The following is a 25971-nucleotide window of genomic DNA, read 5'->3' as shown; positions in this document are numbered from 1 at the left end:
ATTCACAAGGGCCTCCAAGTGGAGGGTACGGTGCAATCAAAGCACAAGAACGGGAGAGAATGTTCAGAGGAGCAGTAGCCCACGCTGTCTGGAATGTGGGTTTCATGTCAGGAAATATCAGGAAGTAAAGCTCGGGTGAGACTGTGGGAAGCCTGTAGGCTGGCCTCAAGAGATTACACTATATCCGGTTCATTCATTCATTCATGTATTCGACATATGTTCGCTGAGGTTCTGCTGCGTGCAAGACACTATTCTAGGTGCTGGGGATACAACAGTAGACAAGACAGAAATCCCTGCCCTCATGGCATTTACAATCAACTGGAGGAGACAGACAATAAGCAGGATAAATAAGTAAAGTACGTCGTCTATTAGATGATAAGTGCTGTAGAGGGAAACAAAGAGGAGGACCAGGAAGGCCAGAGTGAAAGTGGGGCTTTACTATTTGAAATACGGTAGGTAGGGGAGGCCTCACCGATAAGTTGACATTTGACTGAAGCTTTTTTTGTTTGTTTGCGGTACGCGGGCCTCTCACTGTTGTGGCCTCTCCCATTGCGGAGCACAGGCTCCGGACACGCAGGCTCAGCGGCCATGGCTCACGGGCCCAGCCGCTCCGCGGCACGTGGGATCTTCCGGGACCGGGGCACGAACCCATGTCCCCTGCAGCGGCAGGCGGACTCTCAACCACCGCGCCACCAGGGAAGCCCAGCCCCCATTTTGAGTGTTATGGGAGAGTGGCATGTGGTGCCGGTTTCCGGCCACGCCTCCATTGGAATTTCAGCTTCTGAACCGTCAGCTGGTGGTCACAGAGGCTCACGACCTTGGCATGTTGGAGATTTCCATCGTGGGCACTGGGGAGCCACTGAAGATTTTCACTGAAGGAAAAACAGGCTCTTAAAGAGGTGGTTTAAAAAGATTAAGCTGGTAGTAATTCATGGAGTGGAACGGAAAAGAGACCAATTAAAACACGTGTGCAATAGTTCAGGTATGACCTGAACTCTGTGGTAGCCCAAAAAAAGAAGGACGGTGCAGATGGTAGATACATTCTGAAGGAAGAATCAAGAGAATGTAGTGATTAGACAGAGTATAAAAGAAAGAGAAAAATCAAATATGACTGATTTTTCAAATTTAGATGCGAGACAAGTGGAATAAAATCTACCAAAAAGCGCTGAAGTCAGAAGAATATATTTTTTCTTTTGTTAATCTTCATTTTTTCTTAAGCCGGGAGGTTGAAGTAGAAGACATCATAGAATTGAGAACTGTTTGTTCTCCTTCATGTGAAGCTTGAATGCTGGGTTCTTAACAGGTGGAGGGCACCTGAGGCATCATGTAGAGTCCATGGCTTTTTACCTGTGCTCCCCAGGTTCCTCAGGGTTTTCCTCAGGATTTCTGGGGATGCGGCCCTCTGGGCTTCAGTCAGAGCGCTCTGCTTTGATCTCTTCACATATTCAACTTCCGATGATTATTTCCCTCACCCTCCGAATGACGCATTACTGACAGATGACCAAGACCTCAACTCAGATGTTTTCTGAGGCAACCCACTGAAGCATTCAACAATTTTAACTGCCTAATTGTTAGATTATTCTTCTTACAGTTGATCTCTGGATAGTGTCAAAATTTGCCCCCTATCGGTTCTTTGAAATGCTACAGAACAAGCTTCATCCCTTTTTCTCACATGACACACACCATGTTGCCCACACAGTGAATACCCAAAATTGACCAAACTATGATACAGTGACAGGGACTCAAATACCATAATGGCGGCTTGACATAGACCCAATATCTCCAAAGTCCTAAAGAGAGAAAGACCTGGGGCAAAGTTCCCTTGCATTTTAAGCTGGCTAGAACAACCATGGAGCAGACATACCTGAACAGAAATCCAAACATAATGTTCTAAATACAGGCTTGTCTTACAAAAAGAGCAAACTAAAATTAGCCCAAACATTACAAACACCTGCTCTGTGAAACACCTGCCAGTGTACTTGGCACCCTAAGTCAAATCAAATACTTGTGGAACCAACTGTGCTTGGTTCCCATAATTGCTGTGTGCTTTTAGTCCTATTTCAAGAGAGTTCAGAAAGCATCGCTAACACAGTTAAGTGAACTGTAAGAGAATAAAAATTTAGGTGTGAAATACTCATCACCAATCCTATCCTTTTTGGGTGTTTAAAAGAAAAAAAAAAAGGCGAGCTTTCAGCAAGCAGGTGCCATCGAAAAGACTAGTTTTGTCCCATGTTGTCTGCCAGCTTTAGCTCTCTCTCAACACGGACGTTACGATAATGCTTCACTTTTAAGAGGTCAAAGGTGATTTCCCAAGTCTAAGGAAAAAAAAAGCCTTTTATCAAATACAAAAGCAGAAATCGGTAGTATGTGCCTTTACAACTTTAGAATAACTCTGGTAAAACCTGTTGTTCAAACTGTTTGAGAATATAATTCTTCGCAATTTACTCTTGCTCCAGTCTCACTTTTAAAGCCATAAATCACACAGTCACACATGTATACAATAATCTTTCTTTCCTCGAAAAGGAAATCGTACACATATGGCGTACACAGGTTATATTAAACATCTACACAGTGTAAGGATTTCAAGGCAGAGGCACATTTTCTGAATCACACTAAATAAAATACATGGCATATATCTTCAGCTAGAATTATTTCAAATGCGGGGAAATTTAATCAATGCTCATCTCAAAATTAAGTTGCCAATTTCTGCCACAATTCCTATCCTTTGCGGGCCAGTATTTATGTTCTCCTAAGCATAGCACCCATGCGGAGGGAGGGAGGGCATGCCGACCACGTGGAGGCACAGGGCTGGGCTCCGTACACGTGTTTCACTCGATTCTCATAATATCTCTGCAAATTTCCTCTTGCAGATGCTAATTGAACAGTTTAAAAACAAAACGAACGGAACAAAATCTATGACTCTGGAAAGTTAAGTAATTTGGCCAAGAACATACAATTAGTAAGTGACCCAACCAGAATTCAAACCTACAGCTCTCGGACTCAGAAACTCATGCCCTTCCACCACAACGGACTGCTCCTGGGATCAAAGAGAGATGGGAGGGAGGGGGCCATTTTCTGGTCCCTCAGGGCTGCAAGAGGCTTTGTACCCTATGGGGCTCCATAAAAATCAACTGGTCCTCACTAGCTGATACACTTTTGATACAGAAATTTCAAGCAGTAAAGAAAATATTCATAAAAGATGAATATAAATAATGCATGCAGCATAGTTGCCTAGAAAACGTAAACAGATTCCAAGAAAAACCCTGCAAAATTAGCATCTCCACCAGAGTCTGTGCAAAAACCAGCAAACCCGCCCAACCTTCTGCTTACCCTCTTTATCTCTGCTAATGGTGTCAGCGAACTTTCCGGTCTCCTTCCCCTCTTTCTTAGAATTCCTGGGCTTCCGTGGTGGCGCAGTGGTTGAGAGTCCGCCTGCCAATGCAGGGGACACCGGTTCCTGCCCCGGTCCGGGAAGATCCCACATGCCGCGGTGCGGCTGGGCCCGTGAGCCATGGCCGCGGGGCCTGCGCGTCCGGGGCCTGCGCGTCCGGGGCCTGCGCGTCCGGGGCCTGCGCGTCCGGAGGCTGGGCCCGTGAGCCATGGCCGCTGAGCCTGCGCGTCCCGAGGCTGGGCCCGTGAGCCATGGCCGCTGAGCCTGCGCGTCCGGAGCCTGCGCGTCCGGAGGCTGGGCCCGTGAGCCATGGCCACTGAGCCTGCGCGTTCGAAGCCTGCGCGTCCGGAGGCTGGGCCCGTGAGCCATGGCCGCTGAGCCTGCGCGTTCGGAGCCTGTGCTCCGCAACGGGAGAGGCCTCAAGAGTGAGAGGCCCGCTTACCGCCAAAAAAAAAAAAAAAAAAGAATTCCTTAAGTGGAAACATTAGAAAAACAAACCCGTATGGAGTCAGCTTATATAATGCTCCACTACCTGACCCCCTTTTTTGCAGCCCTACAGCTACTGGACAAGTTTAAGTACATGTTAGCCTCTGTCTGGAAACACTACACTAGGTCTCCCAAGTGTTGCTCTTTTCCAGCTCACCTCCCACCTGGGTAACCACATGTGATTACCCACCTTACTAGGTAATCTTACTAAGTCATTTTTCAAGTCAGGTAGCTCCATGATTTAATTTTTTCATGGTATTTCTATGGCCCACAAACCCAAGGCCAAGCACCTTAGCCAAGAATCTCTTCAAGCAGGAAGCATTAAGGCAGCCTTCACAAAGAAGCAATATTTGAGCCAAAGAGGTAGGATTTTAACAATTAGAGATATGAATGTAGGCTGTAAAAGCAATGTGCAAAGATGAAATGGGAAAATACACTTGACAAGTATTGGACCGGCTATTTGAATAAGGCTATTTGGCTTGAAAGAGGGGGGTTTATGGAGACAAACAGAAGATAAGGTGGTTGGTTGATACATTCAACAATTATATTCTGAGAGTTCATTATATACACGACAAGACGCTATGTACCGCAGTACGTATAAACATGCAAGACTCCCAAAGCTATTACGAAGAGATGTCATGTGTATGCGTAACTGCCACATAAGGCAGCATATAATGTGTCCCATCACAATGATACAACTTATTATAGGAATTCAGAGAAGGGAGAGAAGGTTCTCCCCTAGAAAGCTTTTTATTGAAATACAGTGATTTTAAATTATATACTATAAGTACTTAAAAATAGTCCAGAATGTTTTGTGAATTCAGAAAAAGGCAAGATCTTTTCTCAACAGGGTGATAAAATGTCTTGGTGGAGAAGACAGTTTTGGAACTGGGCTTCAAAAAGAGTATAATTTCTACAAAGTAGAGAAAGACATTCTTAGGTAAAGGGAAAGATATAATCCAGCTCACAGAGGAGGAAAGCACAAGATGCATCTGAGAAGGATCCAACACATGGCCCATGAAGAGCAGTAAGGACTTAAGGCCACAGAGCTACAGACATCAAACCCAACTTCCGACCTAATGTTTGAGTCTCATCCCGTTTACAATCTATTCCATTTTTGAACATCTGGGAACATTAGGAATATGACGGTGTTTACAGTCTACTGGGGAAAACAGGCAGGGACAAAAAATTGCAGTAAGTGCTGTCATAATGGAAATGCAGGGTGATTTGCAAACCCCGAGCTGGGATGGGAAAGCTCCCCTGTTGGGATTCCGAGCTAGACCTACAGGGAAACTGAGAGTCAACCAGGCAGAGGAGACCAGGGTCGTTTACACCAGGTGACCAGCATAGACGCAGACCTGAAGCCAGAGGGCAAGATTAGTTCCAGGGACTGAAAGAAGTAGCCTTAGAGGGAAAGGAGAATATCAAGAGAATAAAATGAAGAGGTAGGGAGCGGGCCTTGAAATGCTTCATAAGCCACTTTAAAGAATTTGTATTTTTAAGGAATAAAATTCTGGGCAACACGAGGGAGCCATTAAAGTGTTTAGAGTGGAGAAGTGACCTGATCATATTCTTATTTTAAAAACCACTTGAGCTGCCCTAGGAGAAAGTTTTGGAGTAGGACAAGATCTGAGAAAGGTGGACCAGTTAGGAACCTCAAGGGGCAATCAAGGTAGAGTCCTAGTGTCTGGTAGTAGCAGCAGGGAAAGATGGAGGTGGAAAGATTCCAGAGAGAGTTGTGGCAGAAATGGGCCTGGGTGTGGGCTCAAGGTATTTTTTGAAGTATTTAGTATAAGTGAAATCGTGAGACGTAACAAAATCATCCAAGGAGTAAGAGGGTCTAGTTAGCAGAAGATAAGATCTGGGCATAGAACCCTGAGGAGGATGAACATTTGATCAAAAGACGGAAGAGTGTACTAGCTAAACGATCAAGGAAAACACTGTAAGAGTAAGTAGCCGGGCTTCCCTGGTGGCGCAGTGGTTGAGAGTCCACCTGCCGATGCAGGGGACACGGGTTCATGCCCCGATCCGGGAAGATCCCACATGCCGCGGAGCGGCTGGGCCCACGAGCCATGGCCGCTGAGCCTGCGCGTCCGGAGCCTGTGCTCCGCAACGGGAGAGGCCACAACAGTGAGAGGCCCGCATACCGCAAAAACAAAAACAAACAAACAAAAAAAGGCAAAAAGGAATGAGATCCAGGACATGATTGGTTTTCAACAGGAGAAGGGATACATATTTTACTGTAACTGCATGACAGGGTGAAAGGATGAGTGTGAATGCAAGTAAATGTCTACGTTCGATTGCAGGATGAGAACCCTGTTGGAGTCTAGTTTTCATAAGATAGAGAAAGCAAATCATCGTGAGGGTCATGTGTCAGAGATTTTAGAAGAATAAGGAATGGAGAGCTCGCTAGAGCAACACATTGGACTGGTGTACAGCTTTGAGGGCTCAGCTGAGGTTGGGGGCCACGATAAGTCCTGTTCAGTTGTAAGGGGTTTTCTTGGATCATTCTCAGCAGCTTCTGTTTAGCCATAGGAAGGCAGAGTTGGATTTAACCACAGCTGCAGATTTCACCTAATTATGAATAAACAGCAGAGCAATGACTCAATGTTACTAAAAAAAAGTTCATCTTAATGGGGTGTCGCAGTGGTCTAAGAAGTAGAGAAGGAGGCCATATTAATGAGGGTAAATAATGCTACTTGCTATAAAAAATACCTCCCCCCAATCTCAGTGGCTTAATGTAATAGATTATTTTTTCACTCATATAAAGACCAGGAGAGGGTGGTCTTCCATCTGGCGCTTTAGGGCCGGGTTTGCGTCTATCCAGTGGCTCTCATGCCCCAGGACTTTGGAGCCTCCCATGGACCTTCTGCATCCAGCTTGCAGAACAAGTAGGGAGAGAACACGGAGGATTGTGGGAGTTTTAATGCACCGGCTCTAGAAGTAGCACTCGTCACATCCACTCACAACCCACTGGCTTATCACAGGGCCACATGGAAACAGTTTTGCTAAGCTTCTGCCCTCACTGCCACAGAGGCACAGAGTCAGGTTAGGAAGCTTTGTAGTCCTGAGGCTAAACAAGACAAAAAGCAGTCCAAGTGAAAATGAAAGCACATTGATTTTTCTGAGAAAATCAATAGAATTTGGTGGTGACTTAGATCAAGGATGATAAACAAGGTTCTGTCTAAAGCACAACGTTAAAAAGAATTATGAGGTTAAAATCTAGGGTCAGTGAGACCTCCCCAAACCATCCTACTGAAAGTTATGACCCCTTCTTCCAACACGTCCCATCTCCTCTTACATGGCTCAGTTCATTTGCATAGCACGTATGGTTTACTATGCGCCGTGTACTAACACATTAAGTAATTTACTGACCTGGTATTGTCTTTCTCCTTCTGCTTGAATGTAAGCAAATGGAGGGCAGGCTCTTTCCTCGGTGCCTGAAACAGTGTCGGTGCCTGAAACAGGAGATATTTGGTTTTAAAAATACCACATTTGAAATGAAGGTAAAATATCCAGGTGGATATATTCAGCAAAACACTGCAAATGTAGAACCTGGGTTTAGCCAAAACATTCAGAATTGAAGTCTCCGGATATAAAGATACGAGCCTCAGGATAAGAAGATGGAAAGTCATTCGATGGGCAAGGAAATTTTTGTGTAGCCAAATTATATGATCTAAGGGACATTTGAGGATAATTAATCTAGTGGCTTCCTGTTGGATAGAGTAACAATACCGCAACTTAATTCTGTCGAAAAAAAATTATGCCCAAAAGGAAAATCTTTAGTGCATTACTTAAATCAGTATCAGTGTGCTAATATAAGGTGTACCATATACACAAAAGAAACCCAAAACCTGTTTTCTCACAGTTCTGCTGAAAGACAATCAGCATCTCCGCCCTCTTGTGGTGGTTCTGGAGAGACACAGGCTGAGCCTTCAAGGTGCCCTGAATTGAACTGTTCCTTGACCACACAGTGGAAGAACAAATCGTCTTTGTATTATTCTGTATCTGTGTCCTTGGCGAACAGAGAAATCACCTTTTCTCCCTTCACAATCTTTCTCCTCCTCCTATCCGTCCTACCTCCCAAGTAATAGCTAAAACACATGGATAATAATAATACTGGGCAAAAATCTGAGTCAACAAAGTGCAAGCGCTGGATGACTTAAAATGTCTATAATTCAAATTTTCAGTAAATAACCATTACATGATTTTTAATTGCTAGTCTAAATGTTTGTTTTTGAATTTCATCTAAATTAGCTATTATGAAACTTAATAGGAAATTAGTAAAAATAGTAATGCCATATTTACATGTAAAAATACTTAGAAATACTGAAGACAATATCCAAGCTCCACACCAACTAACGATTAGGGGCTTTTAATAAAAAAATTGCTAAAGGTTCCAGTGATTGCTTCACTTCATTAAATTGTTAGGCTGATGTTGAGCTAATGCTTCCTCCTATCTCATATACCAAAAGGGAACCTACCCAGTGACCCCAACATGATCGTGGTAAAAATCTATTCTCCAATCCACATACAGGACAAAAAAGTACATTCTTATGATATTTTTGATGTCACATTTTTCCAACTTTCTTCATAAAACATTGAGTGGAATTACAGTAAAACATTCTGTATAGCCCCATATTTTTCTATCCCCATTAGAATAATATGGGACATACTGTACTATATATATATATATTTTTAAATATATTTATTTATTTATTTGGTTGCACCAGGTCTTAGTTGCAGAAGGCGGGCTCCTTAGTTGTGGCATGCAAACCCTCAGCTGCGGCATGCATGTGGGACCCAATTCCCCGACCAGGGACCGAACCCGGGCCCCCCGCATTGGGCGCACGGAATCTTAGCCACTGTGCCACCAGGGAAGTCCCTGTACTATATTTTTTAAAAATTCAAATAAGACCAGTTTAAGAGCAGTTTTGGAGGGTAATTGTTATATAAAACTTAAATATGCACAGACTTTCCAAAATTGGTAAAATATGAGAATCTGAACCTCTAGAGAATTTTAGAAAATTCCAAACATTTTAACAAATATTAAAAAACTGAACAGTTTCCTTATAAATAATCAAAATATAAACAGCGATTTCCCTTGATTACTTTTTAGAATACACTACAATAAAATGAGCATGGATAATTCAGTATAAGTATCTAAAGTGACTATTTAGAATCTAAGAAAATTAGGTAAAATAAAAACAGTCTTCAGTTTACAAAATGTTCATTTTCTGAAGTTCATTTACAAGTCACTTATTCTGAACACATGGTATATGATTCCATGGGGGAAAAAAGATATACATAATTGTTGTTTTTTAGGTTAGCCTTCAAAAAATGTTGTTTAACCATTAACATTATTGAAATATTTTAAATAAAATGTTTTAAAGGCATTACTTGTACATTAAATAGGTTCTTGTGCAAAGAGAAAATACAGTAATACAAAAGAGTATAAAATTTTAAATATTTTGAGAATACTGGTATCCTGAGAAAATAGGTTAGTGGCATCATCAAAGACATTGAGTCTAAAGGCTAGGGTTCAAATCCATCATTTGTCAGCTGTGTTACCCAAGGCAAGTTACTCAGTGTCTCTGTTTCATTTTTTCATCTATAAAATGAAGATAGGACATTCTTCATAGTATCCTGAAAGAACTTAATGTCTGATATTAAATGGAAAGCACTTGAAACCCTTTCCTCATTCACTGTAGGCTCAAAATAGTCTTACAATGTTATTATTCTGTACATATTTCTGTTTAATATAATAATATCTTTTAATTAATAAAAGCACCTGCTAATAGAATGAAAAATATGGTGAAAGCTAAGACAATTCTTAGCTAAGACAATCTTTCAAGACAATTCTATGGAAGCCAAGAGATGTCAAAATGAAAATACATACACCACTCTGCTGCTTAGAAATTGTGTGCAATGTTGTGAAACTGCAACAGAAAGTTTAAAAAATGCATATATTTCTTAAAACATTCAAATTTTAGAAGTAAAAATGTTATTCCAAAGAAAGCAAGCTTTTAAATATGCATTAAATTATCTCACCATGCCTTCAAGGTCAAATTGTCCTTCTGATTATATATTAAAATATGTTTTATCTTAAACATCTCAGAGCTTTAAGAGCTCAAAGAAGTTTCAGCAACATTATAAAAAAACATATCCAAAGACAAGTTGAAAATCAGGGAGGTAAGCCTGTTTATAGAAGCTCTACCAAACTAACATTGAATTACAGGCTTTTAATGCTTTTTAAAAAAGGGGGCGGGGTCTTTCTATTTTCTGTCAACAAAGGAAAAGAAAGACTGCCAACATTAGGGAGATTTTCATTTTTTATGGTTTGAGCCATTAAAAATATGTTCATTCTTCAAATTAAAATAGAAACATAAAAGAGATGGAGGCAGTTTCTGATACCACAGACCTGTGATGTTAGCTGAAGTAGTGACAAATGCAGGGCTACACTGAGACAGTTCCTTCTTTTTCTTTCTCCAGTCGCTCTTTAGGGAAGAGAAAACACTAACTTGCGCTCCTCTCTCACGTTGCGACTCCCTGCTGTCTTCTACAAGGCCAGATGGTGGCACTGTGGCACCATTTGTCGAGATTTTAACATTGATTCGTTCTTCCATAAGTAACAGCGTTTTGTGAAAAGACTCAAGCCCTCTTTTGAAAAAGAAATTATTTTAAACGTACTTTATTCTTCTCTTTAGCGGTAGGTAAGCCCGACATTTAAGTCCTTTGGTTATTTTATTTTTTACTCTCTTTACAAGGATGTTTCTAAAACGTATAAATATAGTGACTTAGAGTGTACTTCCTAAAAAATTGACTAGGTGGTCACAGGGTATGTCGTTTTTCTCTTAGTGCATGAAAATAAAAGATAGAAAGAAACGAGTATATTTTGTCCACATTATTTTCAGATACCAATAATTTGGTACAACACCTCCTAACCCCAATCTACTGCCCAAATCTTCAGAAAAAGAGACTTTTCTCTTAAAAAATAAAAAAGTATTTTAAAAAAATAAACAATTTTAATTCAATCCTCTTTCTAACCTCTCAGCGCTTGGTGGGAATGTTTGTTCCTCCTGACAGTGATGTTATGTGATGCACACATCCCCGCCTCTAAGTGCCCTTAACAGCTGACCTTGCTGATCTCATTCTTCTCGGAAGTCTAGGTTTCATCTAACTTACATCCCAAAGTTGAAAAGTGAAAACTAAGTTGGTTGATGCAGAATTGTGAACTGGGCTGTTTTCTTCCCCATTTACGCTACTGTCCATATGCTTCTCCTTTTACCTTTGGCCTGCCCAGGACAAAAATCATGCTGGGCAACCCTACACTACTCCTTTCACCCCACCTTTGATGCCGAATGAAGTGCTGAATAAACAGCAGAAATCAATGCAACTCTTGGTACCAGGTCCAAGCAGACATATTGCAGGTGAAAACTGAAGCCCTAGAAGGAAAACACATTAGAAAAAGGCAATATGCAATTTTAGAGTCTATACAACAAGGCCATCTGTGACCCATGTTATCTTGGTGAATGAGCGAGGGGAGGGGAGGTTTCACAAGAGCTCCCTATGAGTGCCCAGCTGGACGGGCCACCCTCCATCCACTACCACATCTACTGCTCCAGGGAGGCATTTCAAAGCACTGGGCTTCGGGTTTCACAGATTTTCCCACCTCTTCTAGATAAACTGTGAAGCAAGCTATATGTAATTTAGCTATAGTCTTCTACAACTACTGTTTTAACCTATTTTTTCCTATGGAAATTATATTATTTTCCAAATAAAACCTTATGCTGATTCCCAATATGCCAAACAAAATCAAAGCAGTATTTTCAACATATTTTGTACCTTAAAATTTATGAAATTTACTTATTAAAAGGCAATAAATGAGGAAAATGGTTGACTGTTCTAGACCAGAGTCTAAACATTCAACTTATTTTGGTGTTTTGATGGATCCACAAACAAAAGTAGTATAAGAAAGTGTCTACACCATAAAATTTGAGGGAAGCCATTTCTAACCTGCTTTGACAAAACCCTATTTCCCTATGAGACCAAAAAAAAAAAAAATTACAGTTGGAGTAATTGTATTCTAATAATAAAAATAAAGACATTCATCTATAACACACTTTAAAAGCCACTGTTCTAGAACAATGCCCTGACTTTTTTTTTTTTTTTTGCCTTAATTCCATTTTGTTAGGCAATTTCCGATTTCTCCTGTGTTCGGAGTTGGTCATAAATGAGAGAGAATATTTTCCAACTTTGCTCTATGGGAGTTTCAACCACTATTGATGGTTGTCTATAATTTAACATGCCTTTTGAATTTCCATTATCTTAGTTCTAATTGTCTTATGAAATTGTAATACTGAGATGCACTTTAAAAAAATGATTTGAGAGACCATCTTTCCAAATTCCACAATGCTACTGAGTACTTTTGTGAACAGAACACATAATTCAAAAAGAATTTTCTGGTGAACAATGAGGTGGGGCTAAGCCTCAAAGCTTCAGGAGCTCCAAGGATGCAGGAAAAAGGAAAGGAAATATGATGAACGCTAAGTCCCCTCAGCATGCTTTCCTCACCCAGTTTTCTCATCTTGGCACTCTCCTCCACAGCCTCTAAAATCAAAAGGGGAAAAGTGAGGTGAGAAGAGGGGAAATGCCAACAAGCCTGCCTTTTGTTAGGGACCAGTTCTGGTTTCTCATCCTACACTAATGTGGAATTCTTTTAAAAGATAGAGGCTTTCTGATTTTTCCCATCTGCAGAAAAATAAATAATAATATGATTTACCTGGTTGCAGATTTTCTTTAGGGAGGCTGTGAAGAAGATGACAGAATACAATTTGTTTCCCTCATAAATGCTTCTCCAAACTATACAATCAAACAAGCAGAAATTCTATCAGGTTGTCCCTAACCCCGAGCATAAACGATAGGTTCCTTTTTTACATGGCAGTGATAACGTCTGCAGAGTTTTATTTCCAGGGAGACAGGGCAGGATTTGCTGCTATGCAGACTGAATAATGTTGGAAGCCAACATCATGTCACATTTTGTGTGCACTTTCCAAAGATTAATCCAAGCGTTACAAATGGGACACAGACCGCCATTGTCCCAGGGACACTTTAATAACCCACACCTACAATATTCAACCTGTTGTTTGCATAGGGACAACTTTGGGACACAGAAACCCACCAGACTGACTTGAGGGAAGGATTCCTGGAGAGGCAGAGGCCCCGGCGCCACAGCACCTCCACATTTCATCCTTCGTGGCAAATGAGTCTGTTTGGAGTTTCTTTATGCTTGAGGATGGGGGTCACGCAGCTCGCTTTCTCCAAAGCACCTCAACAAGCATGCCTTAAATCTGCTGCCTGCTAACTCCGTTTCTTCCTCGCATTGTACTTTCGGCAGGCTTTGCCAACTTGCGGATAATTTTTGATTTGTTTTGCATCATGCAGCTCAAATTAAGTAACATGGCACATGCCCTCAGGATTTAAATTGTGCCTGGCCGGTTTCTGCTTTTATTTTTTTTTCCTCCCCATTCCCCTCCTTTCCTTACAATTCCTGGCATCTGTTGTTCTCCGAGGATACTCTTTGAGAATGGAAGACTCGGGAGAAAGCCTCAGTAGGAAAAGAGTGTGCAAGGTGGATGAGAATTACTCATGATTTCCACATTCCCTGATTCATCATCTTTAAGTACTCCCATAAAATACTTCATTACTGTTAGAATCTTATTTACTTTAGAAGAAAATTCTAATGACTCAGTAGATCAGAATTCATAACTGAGCTCTACATTGAGTTTAAAGCAGCAGTAACATATTTTTCACATAAGGTGGTTTGGGTACAGAGAGAAATAGTTAAGATTATGAGCAGAATCACAAATAGTTATGATACCTTTAATCCCTAGACATTTTGAACAGTATCAAGAAAATAATTTTTTTCTTTTCATAACACATTAGTATCTTAGTATATGGTAGCATGTCTGTAACAGAGGAAAAAGTTCAAAACCGAGAGGAATTTTTTAAGAAAAATGCCTTAGGGAAACCATATTAAGGCTAAAAGATTTACAGCAGCAGCATGAAGATTATGTGCATGTAGGATACATATAGTACTTATCAAAAGGAAACTATATGCAATTAACTTAATTTCCACTTTAATAACAGGTTTCCATTATGTGAAAAATGACAAGAGAGGGAAGAGAGAAACTGAAAGCTAGCTGTACGCATTTTGCTCAAGGATTTGCTCCTGCAATTTAAACTTGGTCCTTGTTTAAATAAGTATCAATACGTCTGTAATAATATACCATTCCAAATTTACCTTTAGTGCTTGATGTAATTTTTTTAATTAAGAGTACTGTATTTCTTTAGTATTTTTATTTTATTATCTTTCTTGTAACCAGGTGGTAAGTATAGGCTTCTTCTCCACCTCTGTAAATATTATTAACCTTGAGATATGACAATAATATGATCTACATAGGAAAGCATGTATGATGCCATCGGTTGAGAGCCTTAAAAGCAAATATATTAATAGCAAGAGTTCGTGTGAAAACCCTGTGTCGATTGTTTCGCTTTTATAAGCTTAGTTTCAGGCGATAACGATACTCGCTGACGGGGAAAGCGTCGTAGGAGCGTGTTTGGGTTTGCTCCGCGTCTCCCAAGGCTGCAACAGAGCTGCTGACTAAGCTGCACTCCTTTTGGGAGTCAGGGTTTCTCTCCCAAGTTCACTTGTTAGAAGAACTCAGTTCCTTGCAGCTGAGGGACTGAGGCTCCTGTTTTCTTGCTACCACAGCTCCTTTGCACTTGGCCATTCCCACAGGGCCTCTCGGGCTTCAAGTCCCTCTGACTTCTGAAGGGGCCCAGTCCCTTGTACGGGCTCAGCTGGTTAGGTCAGGCCTAACCAGGTCATCTGACTTCTGAATGGCTCTAAGTTAACTGACTAGCAATCACAGCAGAGATAGTCCATCATAGTCAAAGGTCCCGCCTACACTCAAAGGGAGAGGATTACACAGAACTCACACCCCAGCATGTGGGAATTTTGAGGGCCATCTTAGAATTCTGCCTGCCACGCAGCTAATTCAGATAGCAAAAGTGTTGTGAAGGACATAAAGTAAAGGGTAGAGAAGGGAGGAACCCATTTAGATAGAGTGGTCAGAAAAGGCCTCCCTGGGGCAGTAATATTTGATCTGAGACTTGTAGGACAACGAGTGAACCTTCATGGGAATGCATTTCAAAAGGGTATTGTGTTGCTATTCAAATTCAATGAATGGTTATTACATCATTATAATTCCACTTATATGTCGAAGTACATACTAATTTTTTGGAGATTTTTGTAACAAAGAAATTCCCACTCCTAACGCATAGTTTTAAATAAAACTTATTTTTCTAGGAGCATTAATGTAGTTCCTGCAGGACAGAGAACCTGTGATATAGTTGAGCTATGAGCTGCCCCTCCTAGAAGCCCTGCAGAGAAACGTCTCAATAGCTATTCGTGGGGAGATGCCACGGGGATTTGCCCTTGGAAAGATGCAAAGAAATCCCCCTACAAACTAACAATTATAATTTACCATGGTGGTGATATGTCAAAACCACTTATGCACGATTTCAAAAAGCACTGTGGTAGGATATTTTTGAAATATGAATTTACGTTCTACTTTCTGCAGTTTTTCCTTCTTCCCAACTCCAAGCTCAAAACCAGGCCCTTCGTATTTCTTTTCAAAGTGGAAAGTAGGTGCTTTTTCTGCCTTTGGTACAAACTTAGGGTTATCAGAAAGATAATGTTAGGAGATCTGGAGAGACAGAGATGCCAGGGAGTTAGTCTGAAATAAGAAGGAAAGGGGACAAAATTTTCCCCAGAAAACAACAAAAAAGGGGAGAATGGGATGGACTGGGGAGAGGGAGACGTCAGTGAAAGAGGCTCTGAGAGGAGGTTCTGCAGTGCGGGACCCCAGTCTTTCCAAATAATCCTGCTTCTAAGGCAAGAACAGAAACAGCAAAGCCTCTGGACATCACAGGGCCCCTGACCTCAGCCTGGGATGTGGGCATCTTGTTAGAAAACCAAGGACTAGTGGCTGTGCCTGCGGACCCAGGGCCATGGTGCAAACTCAGCTGGAAGGCAGGTGGAGGAGAGCCTCAGTACTGACTGATTGGACTCCCTGGGTCAAGTTTAAATCACGCGTGAGTCTGTAGACCATGCGTTGTGCACAAGACACTGAGTACTTGCTTAGGCATCAGGTGCATAGGAAACCACCAGCAAATTCCGTCTTCAGTAAGTCACGTTCAAGAAGCAAAACTGCTCTTACATACGTTACTGACAACGTAGAATAAGTTTCGTTAGTTTAAATGGTTTGAAGCATTTCAGTACCTTAGAGATTTCAGTCTTCCTCTACCTTCTCAAATGCCACCTCCTGCGCTCTGAATGGATCGTGGTGTAGGAAGAAGAGAGCTGGACCCATTAGCCGGAGTCCTGGGTTTATTCCTGCGGCAATCATTTATTCAGCGCTCTTTATTATCCAAGCATCCTGGGCTTCCAAAGATTAATAACACCAGCTCCTGCCTTTTATCTGAGAGTGGAGAAAAGTGAGAGAGACAGAGAAAAACAGGTTATGGGCAGTATGCACAGTGGTTACTCACCAAGGCTCAGAAATCAGAAAATAGGAGTTCAAATAGCTCTTCCACTGCTTAGCTGCCGGATCTTGGGCAAACCGTTTGATGATCCTTAAACTCGGTTATCTCACCCACTAAATAGTTTCTACAATCAATGGAATCTACTAAGATTCCTGTCTCATGGTGTTGTTGTAGCTACGAGATGGCGTTTATGAAAGTTTATTACTCTAAATGAGTCATTGCAGTGCAATGTCTTAAATGCTATGGTACTGTGTTTATGTGACTCTATACGGATTCCTTCCGTCAACACGTCTTCATTGAGCACCTACTATGGTGCTAGATCTGAGTGATAAAAGTCATGTAAACTCCCCAAGACTGCCACCTTTGTAAACTGAGAGGTTTGGAATAGATGATCCCTAAAGCCCCTAAAAAACTGGTCATGAACAAGGGGAAACTGAAGAAAACATCAGCCCATTGTTCTTTTGTATAATTTTTTAGCCCATTGTTCTTTTAGAAAAATATTTAGATTACATCCACATAGACATATTGGGGGGAGGGGGAAGACAGAAACAAAAGAGCAGAAAACCTTCAATTGAGCCAAATAACTATTTTTAAAATAAATAAATTTTTTGGAAGCCGCCTAATAACTAAAATTTTCAAAAATGGAATCATTTCACAATTCTAGTAGTAAAATAGAGATTATACAGTTATCTGGTAAATTTAATCAATAAAAGTAACCAATCAGTATGATTTGGGTAGGTGTGACGTCTCCAGCATATCCTTTAACTCTTTATGTAATTAAAAGTTTAATTTAAAGCTGATTCACTTTGTTATAAAGCAGACACTAAAACACCATTGTAAAGCAATTATACTCCAATAAAGATGTTAAATTTTTTTTTGATTACATTATAGCTTAAAAAAATAAAATAAAATAAAATCTGATTGAATTCAGTCAACTAATTTTCTTTTTTTTTTTTTTTTGTGATACGCGGGCCTCTCACTGTTGTGGCCTCTCCCGTTGCAGAGCACAGGCTCCGGACGCAAAGGCTCAGCTCACGGGCCCAGCCGCGCTGCGACATGTGGGATCTTCCCGGACCGGGGCACGAACCCGTGTCCCGTGCATCAGCAGGCGGACTCTCAACCACTGCGCCACCAAGGAAATCCCTGGTCACCTAATATCTAATCAGTTTTTATGTTTTGCTTTTGTTTAAAAAGAAAAATATTTGGAAAATTCATAGGTGTATGTTTTCCCAAGTGGTTTCTATAAACATGGCTGCAAAAATTTTCAGTGAGACACTAAGGAAAACTTACTTTAGGCATCAGTCAAATAAATGGAAACATTGCTAAGTCTAGAACTCGTCAGTCCATCTGAAAAGGCTAAATTTCTTTTAAATTTTGCATATTTTTAAAAATAAAAGCACTTGATTTCCCGGTTTGGGGTTAATATAAAGGATACACGTTAATCAGATACCTGGCACGCCAGACTTCAATGCCATATTAGAGGTCAAAGATAGCACCTCTGAAGAAAAGAAGGAGAGGCAGAAAACAACTGTAACTATGGCAAAACAAGATTTCTAGCACCATTAAAATATATGATGTGACAATCGGTGTGATGTGTCACAGCAGTGATCCTGTGTCAACAGGGAAGCCCTGTGTGTTGCTCCTTCAAAACCTGTGGCTTTCCCTGACCTTTATAAACAGGTTGAGGACTTTATATGCCCCTTTGCATGCAGCCACTGCCATAAAGCTGGAAAGTGTTGCAATGTCCAATCTGTGTATCTTATCAAATTTAGGATCAGGGCTTCCCTGGTGGCGCAGTGGTTGAGAGTCCGCCTGCCGATGCAGGGGACACGGGTTCGTGTCCCGGTCCGGGAAGATCCCACATGCCGTGGAGCGGCTGAGCCCGTGAGCCATGGCCACTGAGCCTGCGCGTCCGGAGCCTGTGCTCTGCAACGGTAGAGGCCACAACAGTGAGAGGCCCGTGTACGGCAAAAAAAAAAAATTTAGGATCAAATAATTTGGAAGCATCCAGTTTCTAGAACTGCTATGTAGCATTAAGGAAAGAAGCAGGATTAGTATATGCTGCATCAGAAAGATAAAAATCCTTGTCTTGTACTCTTTTATGTGTATTTGTATTGTATTAAAGATTTGGTTTTGGTTTAAATAAAAGTCCCGTTAAACTTTCCTGGTAGCATTTAAATGAGTATCGTGAATCCCCAGTCTTTCCCATTGTCAAAAATTTTTTCTTCCGTTATTCATAGATATTTGTACAAATATTCGTAAGTAGTAACCCGGATACATGTGGAAAAAATTCAAGAGACATTGTAGTTATAAAAGTTATTTTATAACATTACCAATTTGTTAAAATTGTCGGCCCATATTATTGTTAAAAATTTGTATTTTACTAATATTTGAATAACTGAATCATTTTAGAAATCATTTTCTCTCTTTCTTTTAAGCTGTGGATATAGAGACCAAAGTTAAAAGAAATTGTGGCAATTAGCTGGTTGATTTTTCTAAGCATTAAGTATGTTGGAAAATGCTGGATGAATTCAGTGATACCACTATTTTCCCAGGAGTCAATGGGTAACGTCATTAGCACAGACACATAAATAGTGCTCAATACATTTACTAAACTGAATCTAATTTAATTGAAAATAATCAACTGTTTGCTGGTCAGATTTTTCCTAGATCTATTATTCAGTTAGTAGCATTCTATTTTTCAGTAGGCCAAGAATGAATTCGTTTATACAGAAGTAAACAATATACCTAATTAATATAGATTGGTTTTCTAAAGCAATAAATTACCAAGTTTATAGTTAAGTTTGCTTTTCCAACTGTTTTGGTTTTAAAAATAAAAGACTTCTTTTGGAGACTTGGGTAAAAATTGAGTTTATTATTTGAACATCTTAAAGTGATGTTTGTGTATCGGTAAATTTAAACTGCACTGATTTTCCTTATTTTCTGTTTTTTTTTTTTTAATTTTCAGTTCCAAGTTCTAATTCAGTGACATAGTCCTGAAAGATTTGCCACATAAAGTATAATATGTGAGTAAACAGAGCTATTTTAAATAAAACGTAACACTATTTTATTAAATATTTTTAATTTATGAAAATATAAATACTGATATGGGATATAAAATAATTAACTCCTTCTATCTAGACTTTCTATTACTAATATAGATGGTGCTTTCTAACACTAATACAGATGGTGCTTTCTAACAGCGACTTTACAATACTTATAACAGCATTTCTTTCAACTTCATAAACAAATAAATAGAGAGTTAAAGCACTGCACTTTCTCACATCATTTTTAATAGGACCATGTGCCGTGGATAATCTCAGATACATAGATGCTATAACAGCAGTGAAACAAAATAAACTAATTTATAAATTATAAGGGGAAATTGGTTAAACTAGCAAATATGCAGATGCTTATAGACATATCTCAGGTTAAATTACTCTCATGGGCTCAATCCAGGTTAAAAAATCTCACCGAACGCCTACTTAGCAATTAAATTTTCTCGTATGTGTCCCTTTAAAATCATATCTGTAGGTTGTGTTGAGTGTTTGCCCTCCTCTTATGTGTTTTGATGCTTTTTTTGGAGAGAGAAAACCCAGCTTCTGAGCCTGAATCTTTCTGGCTATTACACAGTGGCCGTTTCAGACCTGTGTGCTGATGTTTCCGATTCCTGGGAAGTTCTCTTTGCCACAGGGCGTGCCCTGAAACACATCAAAAGAACCAAGTTCTACAAAAGAAAAAAGAAACTCAAGTAGGCTTGAACATACAAAGAGAGGGAGAAAGAGATGAGAAAGGGGCCAGGCAGAGTGTTGAATACAAAATGAGTTCAACCAACCCCAGGAGTTCTTCATCACTTACATTTATCTTATTCCGGGAGAGGGGCGTCAAAACCAGCCCTGACATAAACCACCCACTGCCATTGACTTTGACTGTGTGTGTGTGTGTGTGTGTGTGTGTGTGTGTGTGTGTGTGTGTGTGTGTGTGTGTGTGTGTGTGTGATGTGTATTGTACATAAAAGGAACAGATTACATGAGGAATCACTGTTACCTCACATGAGTAAAAAAAAATTCAAAAAAGGAAAACCACTTAAAAACACACATTACCAAAGTCCTAAGGAAATAAACTTAGCATGATTTTCACTTAACTAATAGATAATGTTTATATGGAAATCTAATTGTGCACTGCTTTAACATCTTTGCTGCAGTATTTACACTGTACCTTCTGTCCTTTTATCATAAAGCGTGTGAGATTTTCCATTTCTACTTGGAATATTTTGCACATGTTTAATATCTCAGGGTCAAAACTCTTGGTTAAATCTCTGCAACAAGATAGTTTCTTTATGATAAATAAAACAACAATTAAAATGTAAATGGTCCAAAAAAGGGAAGGAATAAGAGAAATATTTTCTGAGTCTATACTACTTCCATCTTTGAAATTAATGCCCCTAAATTCTGACTCTTGGTGTTCTTTAAAAGTATTTCCTATTGATAAATCTTTCCAGCAAATTTTACTGTCCTGCTGGAATCGTGATCTTGAATGTCTGCACAAATTTTCTATAGATAGAAAGTGTAATGTCAGGTCTAACTGCCCTTAGTCCTGCAATGGAATGGCCTTTAAATTTTGCCAGAGGTAAAGTAAATTAACATTGAATGGGAAGAGATAAACTTGAAAAAAAAGAGAAAGAGAGAGAGAGCTGTCAAAAAGACTTTTTTTTTATTAGCAAGATTTAGAAACATTCCATAAGGGGCACGTTTAGGACTTCAGTTCAAGTTTTTGTTATCAAGAATGACTATTATAAATAGTAGGCTCTAGACTTTTGATACATAAGAAGTCATAACCTAATGTGCTGATATTGGTTTCCTAATATCAATCAGTTGAACAGTAGTGTGTATCTACCAATATTATGATATTTATTTTATTTTGTGCTTACCTGAGACTTTCTAATTTCTGCTTTACTGGGTTTGTATTACTTGAATGGCTCTAGATTCCTTGTACACTGTCATTATAGTATAATAATTATCATGTGTTGCTTTTGTTAATTGGTATTCAATAAAAAACTAAATTTTTTTAAAAAGATATTTGCAAAGGTCATAAGCACGTGTAGGTGAGTGTGTCAGGTTTTCTCAGTAGACGATGCCAAGCGTGGCTCCGATGGCCTCGCTTGAACAAAGAGCTTCAGTCAGCCGGCAGTCTGGAATGAAAAGGTAGAATCCCTGTGCCTTGTGTACGCTTGGCGGAATATGCCACCAGACCTACAGTTATCTTTTCAACTCATTCATAGACTCTTGCTCTGTTTCAGTTTTCTTCCATTTTCTTAAGCAAATAAAACCATTCAAAATTTCAAACAATTCAGAGTTTGAGGCAATCGTGTACTACTCTGATTTACCAGTAATATCCAAATAAAATTACATGCTTCCTCTCTCATTGCTACAATGAATTATCCAGAAAGACTGTCTTGAGTGAGAGCTCGCGCAAGAGAGAGAAACACAGAAGTGATTTAAAAAAAAAATCAAATAGGAGTTACAATTCTGAATGTTAATAGTCCTGGTCCAAGTTTTTTTCTGTCTTTAAAATCAGCCCCTTCTCAAAAATACTACTCAAATTTACCATTTGATTTTATGCGATTGAAGTTTTTTTATGCATACCTTGTTTGTGATTAGCATTTAAACCACTGCAAAGTGTAAATACAACAATGGAACAAGAAGACAGAAGACTTTCCTAAAGATTAAAAACAAAACCAACATCGAACTCTACACCCACCACATCATATCCAGTCCCCAGGTGTTGTGTGTGATGTTTTCTAGGCAGTTACTAGAGCCTCAGTGAGTTGGTCAAAGTGAAAAGAGAGAAAAGCACCTCACAGCCTCTGTGTGGCCCTCAGAATCCTGCAGGTCAAATAATTCACTCTGACTGCAGGCATTACAAGCCGGAAGCTCAGGCTTGTCCACCATGAAGCCCCTGGGTGTTACGGTGTTCTTAGGAGGCAGTGGCTTGTCTTTGGGTCACAAGTCCAGGCCAGCATCTTAGGTGTGACCTCACCAGGCATTTCCTGGCTTCCTAAGATGTCCTATCTTCACAGGGGGAAGTTCTCCTGCACATGACTGATGGGGCTACAGTTCAAACAGTACATTAATAGGCCATTTGAACTACCAAGGACCAGATGCTAGGGATACAAAGGTGTTGGTTTCCAAAGATATGCAAATAAATAAAATATTCACCCTGGCATCAGTTAGATTATCACAGAAAATAGTTAAGCAACTCATAATAATATACTAGGTAAGAACTCTAAAGAGGTAAAGGAGAAAATTTTTTTTTAATTATACTGCTATATAGCATTCTGTCCTTGAGTGGGAAGGCCTCAAGATATGTCAGAATTCAATGATTTCAGTGTAACAAAGTATTGTTTGCCACACTACTTCATGCTTCTAGGAGTCACAGGGCCCTCAAAGTTTGTGTATTTTTGCCCTTAAGTAAAATTGCCCTCGACCTGTCAAAATTCTAGCTCTCCCCACAAAACCAGTGGCATCTCCTCTAAGATTTTTTCCTTCATTATTCCAGTATCTGATGTGCCTCTCTAGAACTACTGTATCTATTAGTCCACATTATTTAACTTATTGCTTGTGTATATGGACTTTTCTGGTGTTTGATATTGTTTTGTGTATGACAGACTCATCTCCCTAACCAGATTCTGAGCCTACTAAAGGCAGAATTCATGCTTTAAACAAGTGCATTTCCTATTTTCCGAAGAACCCAGGTTAATTCTAAGACAATTATAATAACAAATAATTAGTAATTGGCTAATTCATTTATTTTTGGTGGGGAAAATGTATATTTTAAAAATAAGTATTTTTGTACATTACTTGCTAGTCCAGTATTCACTAAAATTTGTTCTGTGTAGCACCAGTTCTACAAAATGCTAATATTACTAAATTCCTAAATATGACTTAAAAACTTAACTCCACATAGAAATGTTGGGGACATACTGAGTTAAACATAGTTGAATAAGATTATTTACTACAAGACTTCCTAGAGTCTTTAAAATTTGTATAATTTAAGTCTTCATAAGAGGTAGATATTATACAGTGTTCCCCAAATCTTCTTAATGACAAAACCCATTTCTTAGAATTAGTGTTCACAGAGCTCACTTTGGGAAATGTCTTCTCAAGTCTTTGGAGCTGATTTCTAGTTTTAGCTCAGTGAGACCATTTGCATTGCAGAAATAACTGGTTGTTTAATTCCATTAACTGGTAAGTGCTAACAATCCACTAATAATTTTTAGAAACACTTTTCTCTAAGTTCTAGAGCATTAGCAAAGATTTTGACAAAAACATCTGGGCTCTAATTCTAACAAGAACATAGAGGAAGGATCACGCTGAACCCTCTGAAGCTGGCCAAAGCTAAGCTTCCCACTTTGTGCCTAGGTTCAAGACTCTTGCTGTTGATCTAAAGTTCTATGATTTTGTTATTTACTGGCTAAATTATGAGGTCTACCCCTTGGGTTTCAAGAAAGAGGGACTTTCCTTGTTTAAGAGCATATATTCAAATGGGTGGGTTAAAAATGCATTTAACAACATCGAATTTGATTGGCGGTTACAACTTTACTAGGATTTATATATTTATTATTTATTATTAGTGTTTTAAAGCTTATGCATGGTACGAAACTATAATTAAAAGTCAAGATCAGAGTTTCAAGATCTAAGGAGACAGGCTCCAGGGTATTGCATGTAAAAGTATATCAAGACCGGGGGCTTCCCTGGTGGCGCAGTGGTTGAGAGTCCGCCTGCCGATGCAGGGGACGCGGGTTCGTGCCCCGGTCCGGGAAGATCCCACGTGCCGCGGAGTGGCTGGGCCCGTGAGCCATGGCCGCTGAGCCTGCGTTTCCGGAGCCTGTGCTCCGCAACGGGAGAGGCCACAACAGTGAGAGTCCCGCGTATCGCAAAAAAAAAAAAGAAAAAGAAAAAAAAGTATATCAAGACCAAGTTTGGTAGAAAGCTCTACTGACTCTACATTTGAGGAGATGCTGACTTTATTTTCAGGTGAAGCTATCCAAGGCCTTGTGTAGTGTAAGCGACCAGTGTATCCTAATCCAGATCTGGGTGAACTTCAAGGCCCTCCCTGAAACAGATTCCACTGAAAGAGCAGGCAATATGCTATGCTTTCTTTTGGCTGCCTGGGGTCCAGAAAACCTATGAAGTCCTATGAGGTCTGCAGTGGCTGTCATCATGCTACACTTTGTTTACAATGGACCTTTAAAGTGGAGCCAATGCCTTAGAAGTAGTAGTAGGACAATGGAAAGCCAGATCTTATCTGAAATCAATCTTGATGTGACCTTACGCCTTATTTTCCCCGCAGGCTTCATCCCTGCAGAATGAAACTACAACATCTGAAAGAAGGAATGCTTGGCCATTAAGGCCATGTTTGCAACTTGGCACCAGTACCTGGAGAAGCCAGGCATCCAGTCGTGGCCTGCACCAATCATCACACCTGGGAGGACCTCTGGATGACCCATAACCTCTAGCAGCTCCAGGGCTGCTGATCTCTTTCCCACCTATCGATTTCAGGACCCACTTGATCCTGAGTGCCCAGAACTGGTGAGCCGATGTATTACACCCTAAGTTAAAAATTCTTACTCAAGTAAGTTGAACTCACCAGGTTGTGACACCCACAGATTTTTTTCTGTAATCCACTCATAGAAAAGCAACAACGTGACTACTACTTTCAGCCACAGGTCGTGGGTCTTAGAGCAGCCGGCCCCTTCTTCTTGGAGGGATGCTTCTATGCAGTGGGCTTCTTGCCTATGAGTCATGGTCAGGAGCATTCACACTGAGGTCCAGGTGTGGACCACAGAAGCTTTGTCCTCCAGCTTCTACCTGTTCAAGGTTCAACACGGTCTCAACTGTGGGTCTTGGGACTTCTGATGGCCAAGTGTCAAGAAGACAGACGTGGAGGACCGAGGAGAATGTGCCTTGGCAGAATTGAACCAGAAAAAGACTGAGGCCTCTCCCAACTTTTATTGAACCACTGGTGACTGTGATTAATCATCTTCAGAGAATTTTATCACAGAGCTCTCTCCATATTACTGAAACCATGTTATCTTCATATTTACCAAAATGAACCACATTTCTCCATGACAAGACACATTGCCTTCACCCCCAGTGGCCATCAAAAACCTACATTCTGCATGGATCCCTGACTAATGTAGAGCTACCAGTCTGAATCCACATCTATTAAATTTGTCATTGTAGACGAAGATCACTTGGATCATGAAATTACACCTTGGAATAGCAGTGCCTGTGTATACTACCCACCATCAAAATAACTGAGTTTTCCCTGTTCCCAGTTCCACATTCATCTATTATACCTCTTCCAGGCAAATCAATCTCTTACAAGTAAAGTACGGAAGCATCCCATGAAACATCTCAATCCTCGGTGAATTCAAATAATTTTTATTGAGGATCTATTATGTGCCCAGAACTGTATTAAAT

General features: G+C 40.1%; 1 protein-coding gene across 1 annotated transcript in view; it reads left to right on the top strand.

Annotated features, from left to right (window-relative positions):
• The window catches only part of GRID2 (glutamate ionotropic receptor delta type subunit 2), a gene marked incomplete at both ends in the record, with an annotated part of 1370777 nt that extends 1345743 nt beyond the window's left edge, over positions 1-25034 (top strand). The window contains one exon of the mRNA XM_082838450.1: positions 24839-25034. Within this exon, the coding sequence (XP_082694576.1) occupies positions 24839-24997 (159 nt within the window). The remainder of the gene's footprint in view (positions 1-24838) is intronic.
• Between the last annotated feature and the right edge of the window lie 937 nt (positions 25035-25971).

The sequence above is a fragment of the Leucopleurus acutus genome, assembly GCF_964270905.1.
Source record: "Leucopleurus acutus genome assembly, chromosome: 4".
In the NCBI taxonomy this organism is placed as follows: Eukaryota; Metazoa; Chordata; class Mammalia; order Artiodactyla; family Delphinidae; genus Leucopleurus; species Leucopleurus acutus.
Note: the sequence above shows the minus strand (reverse complement) of the source record. Positions and strands in the feature narration are given on the sequence as shown.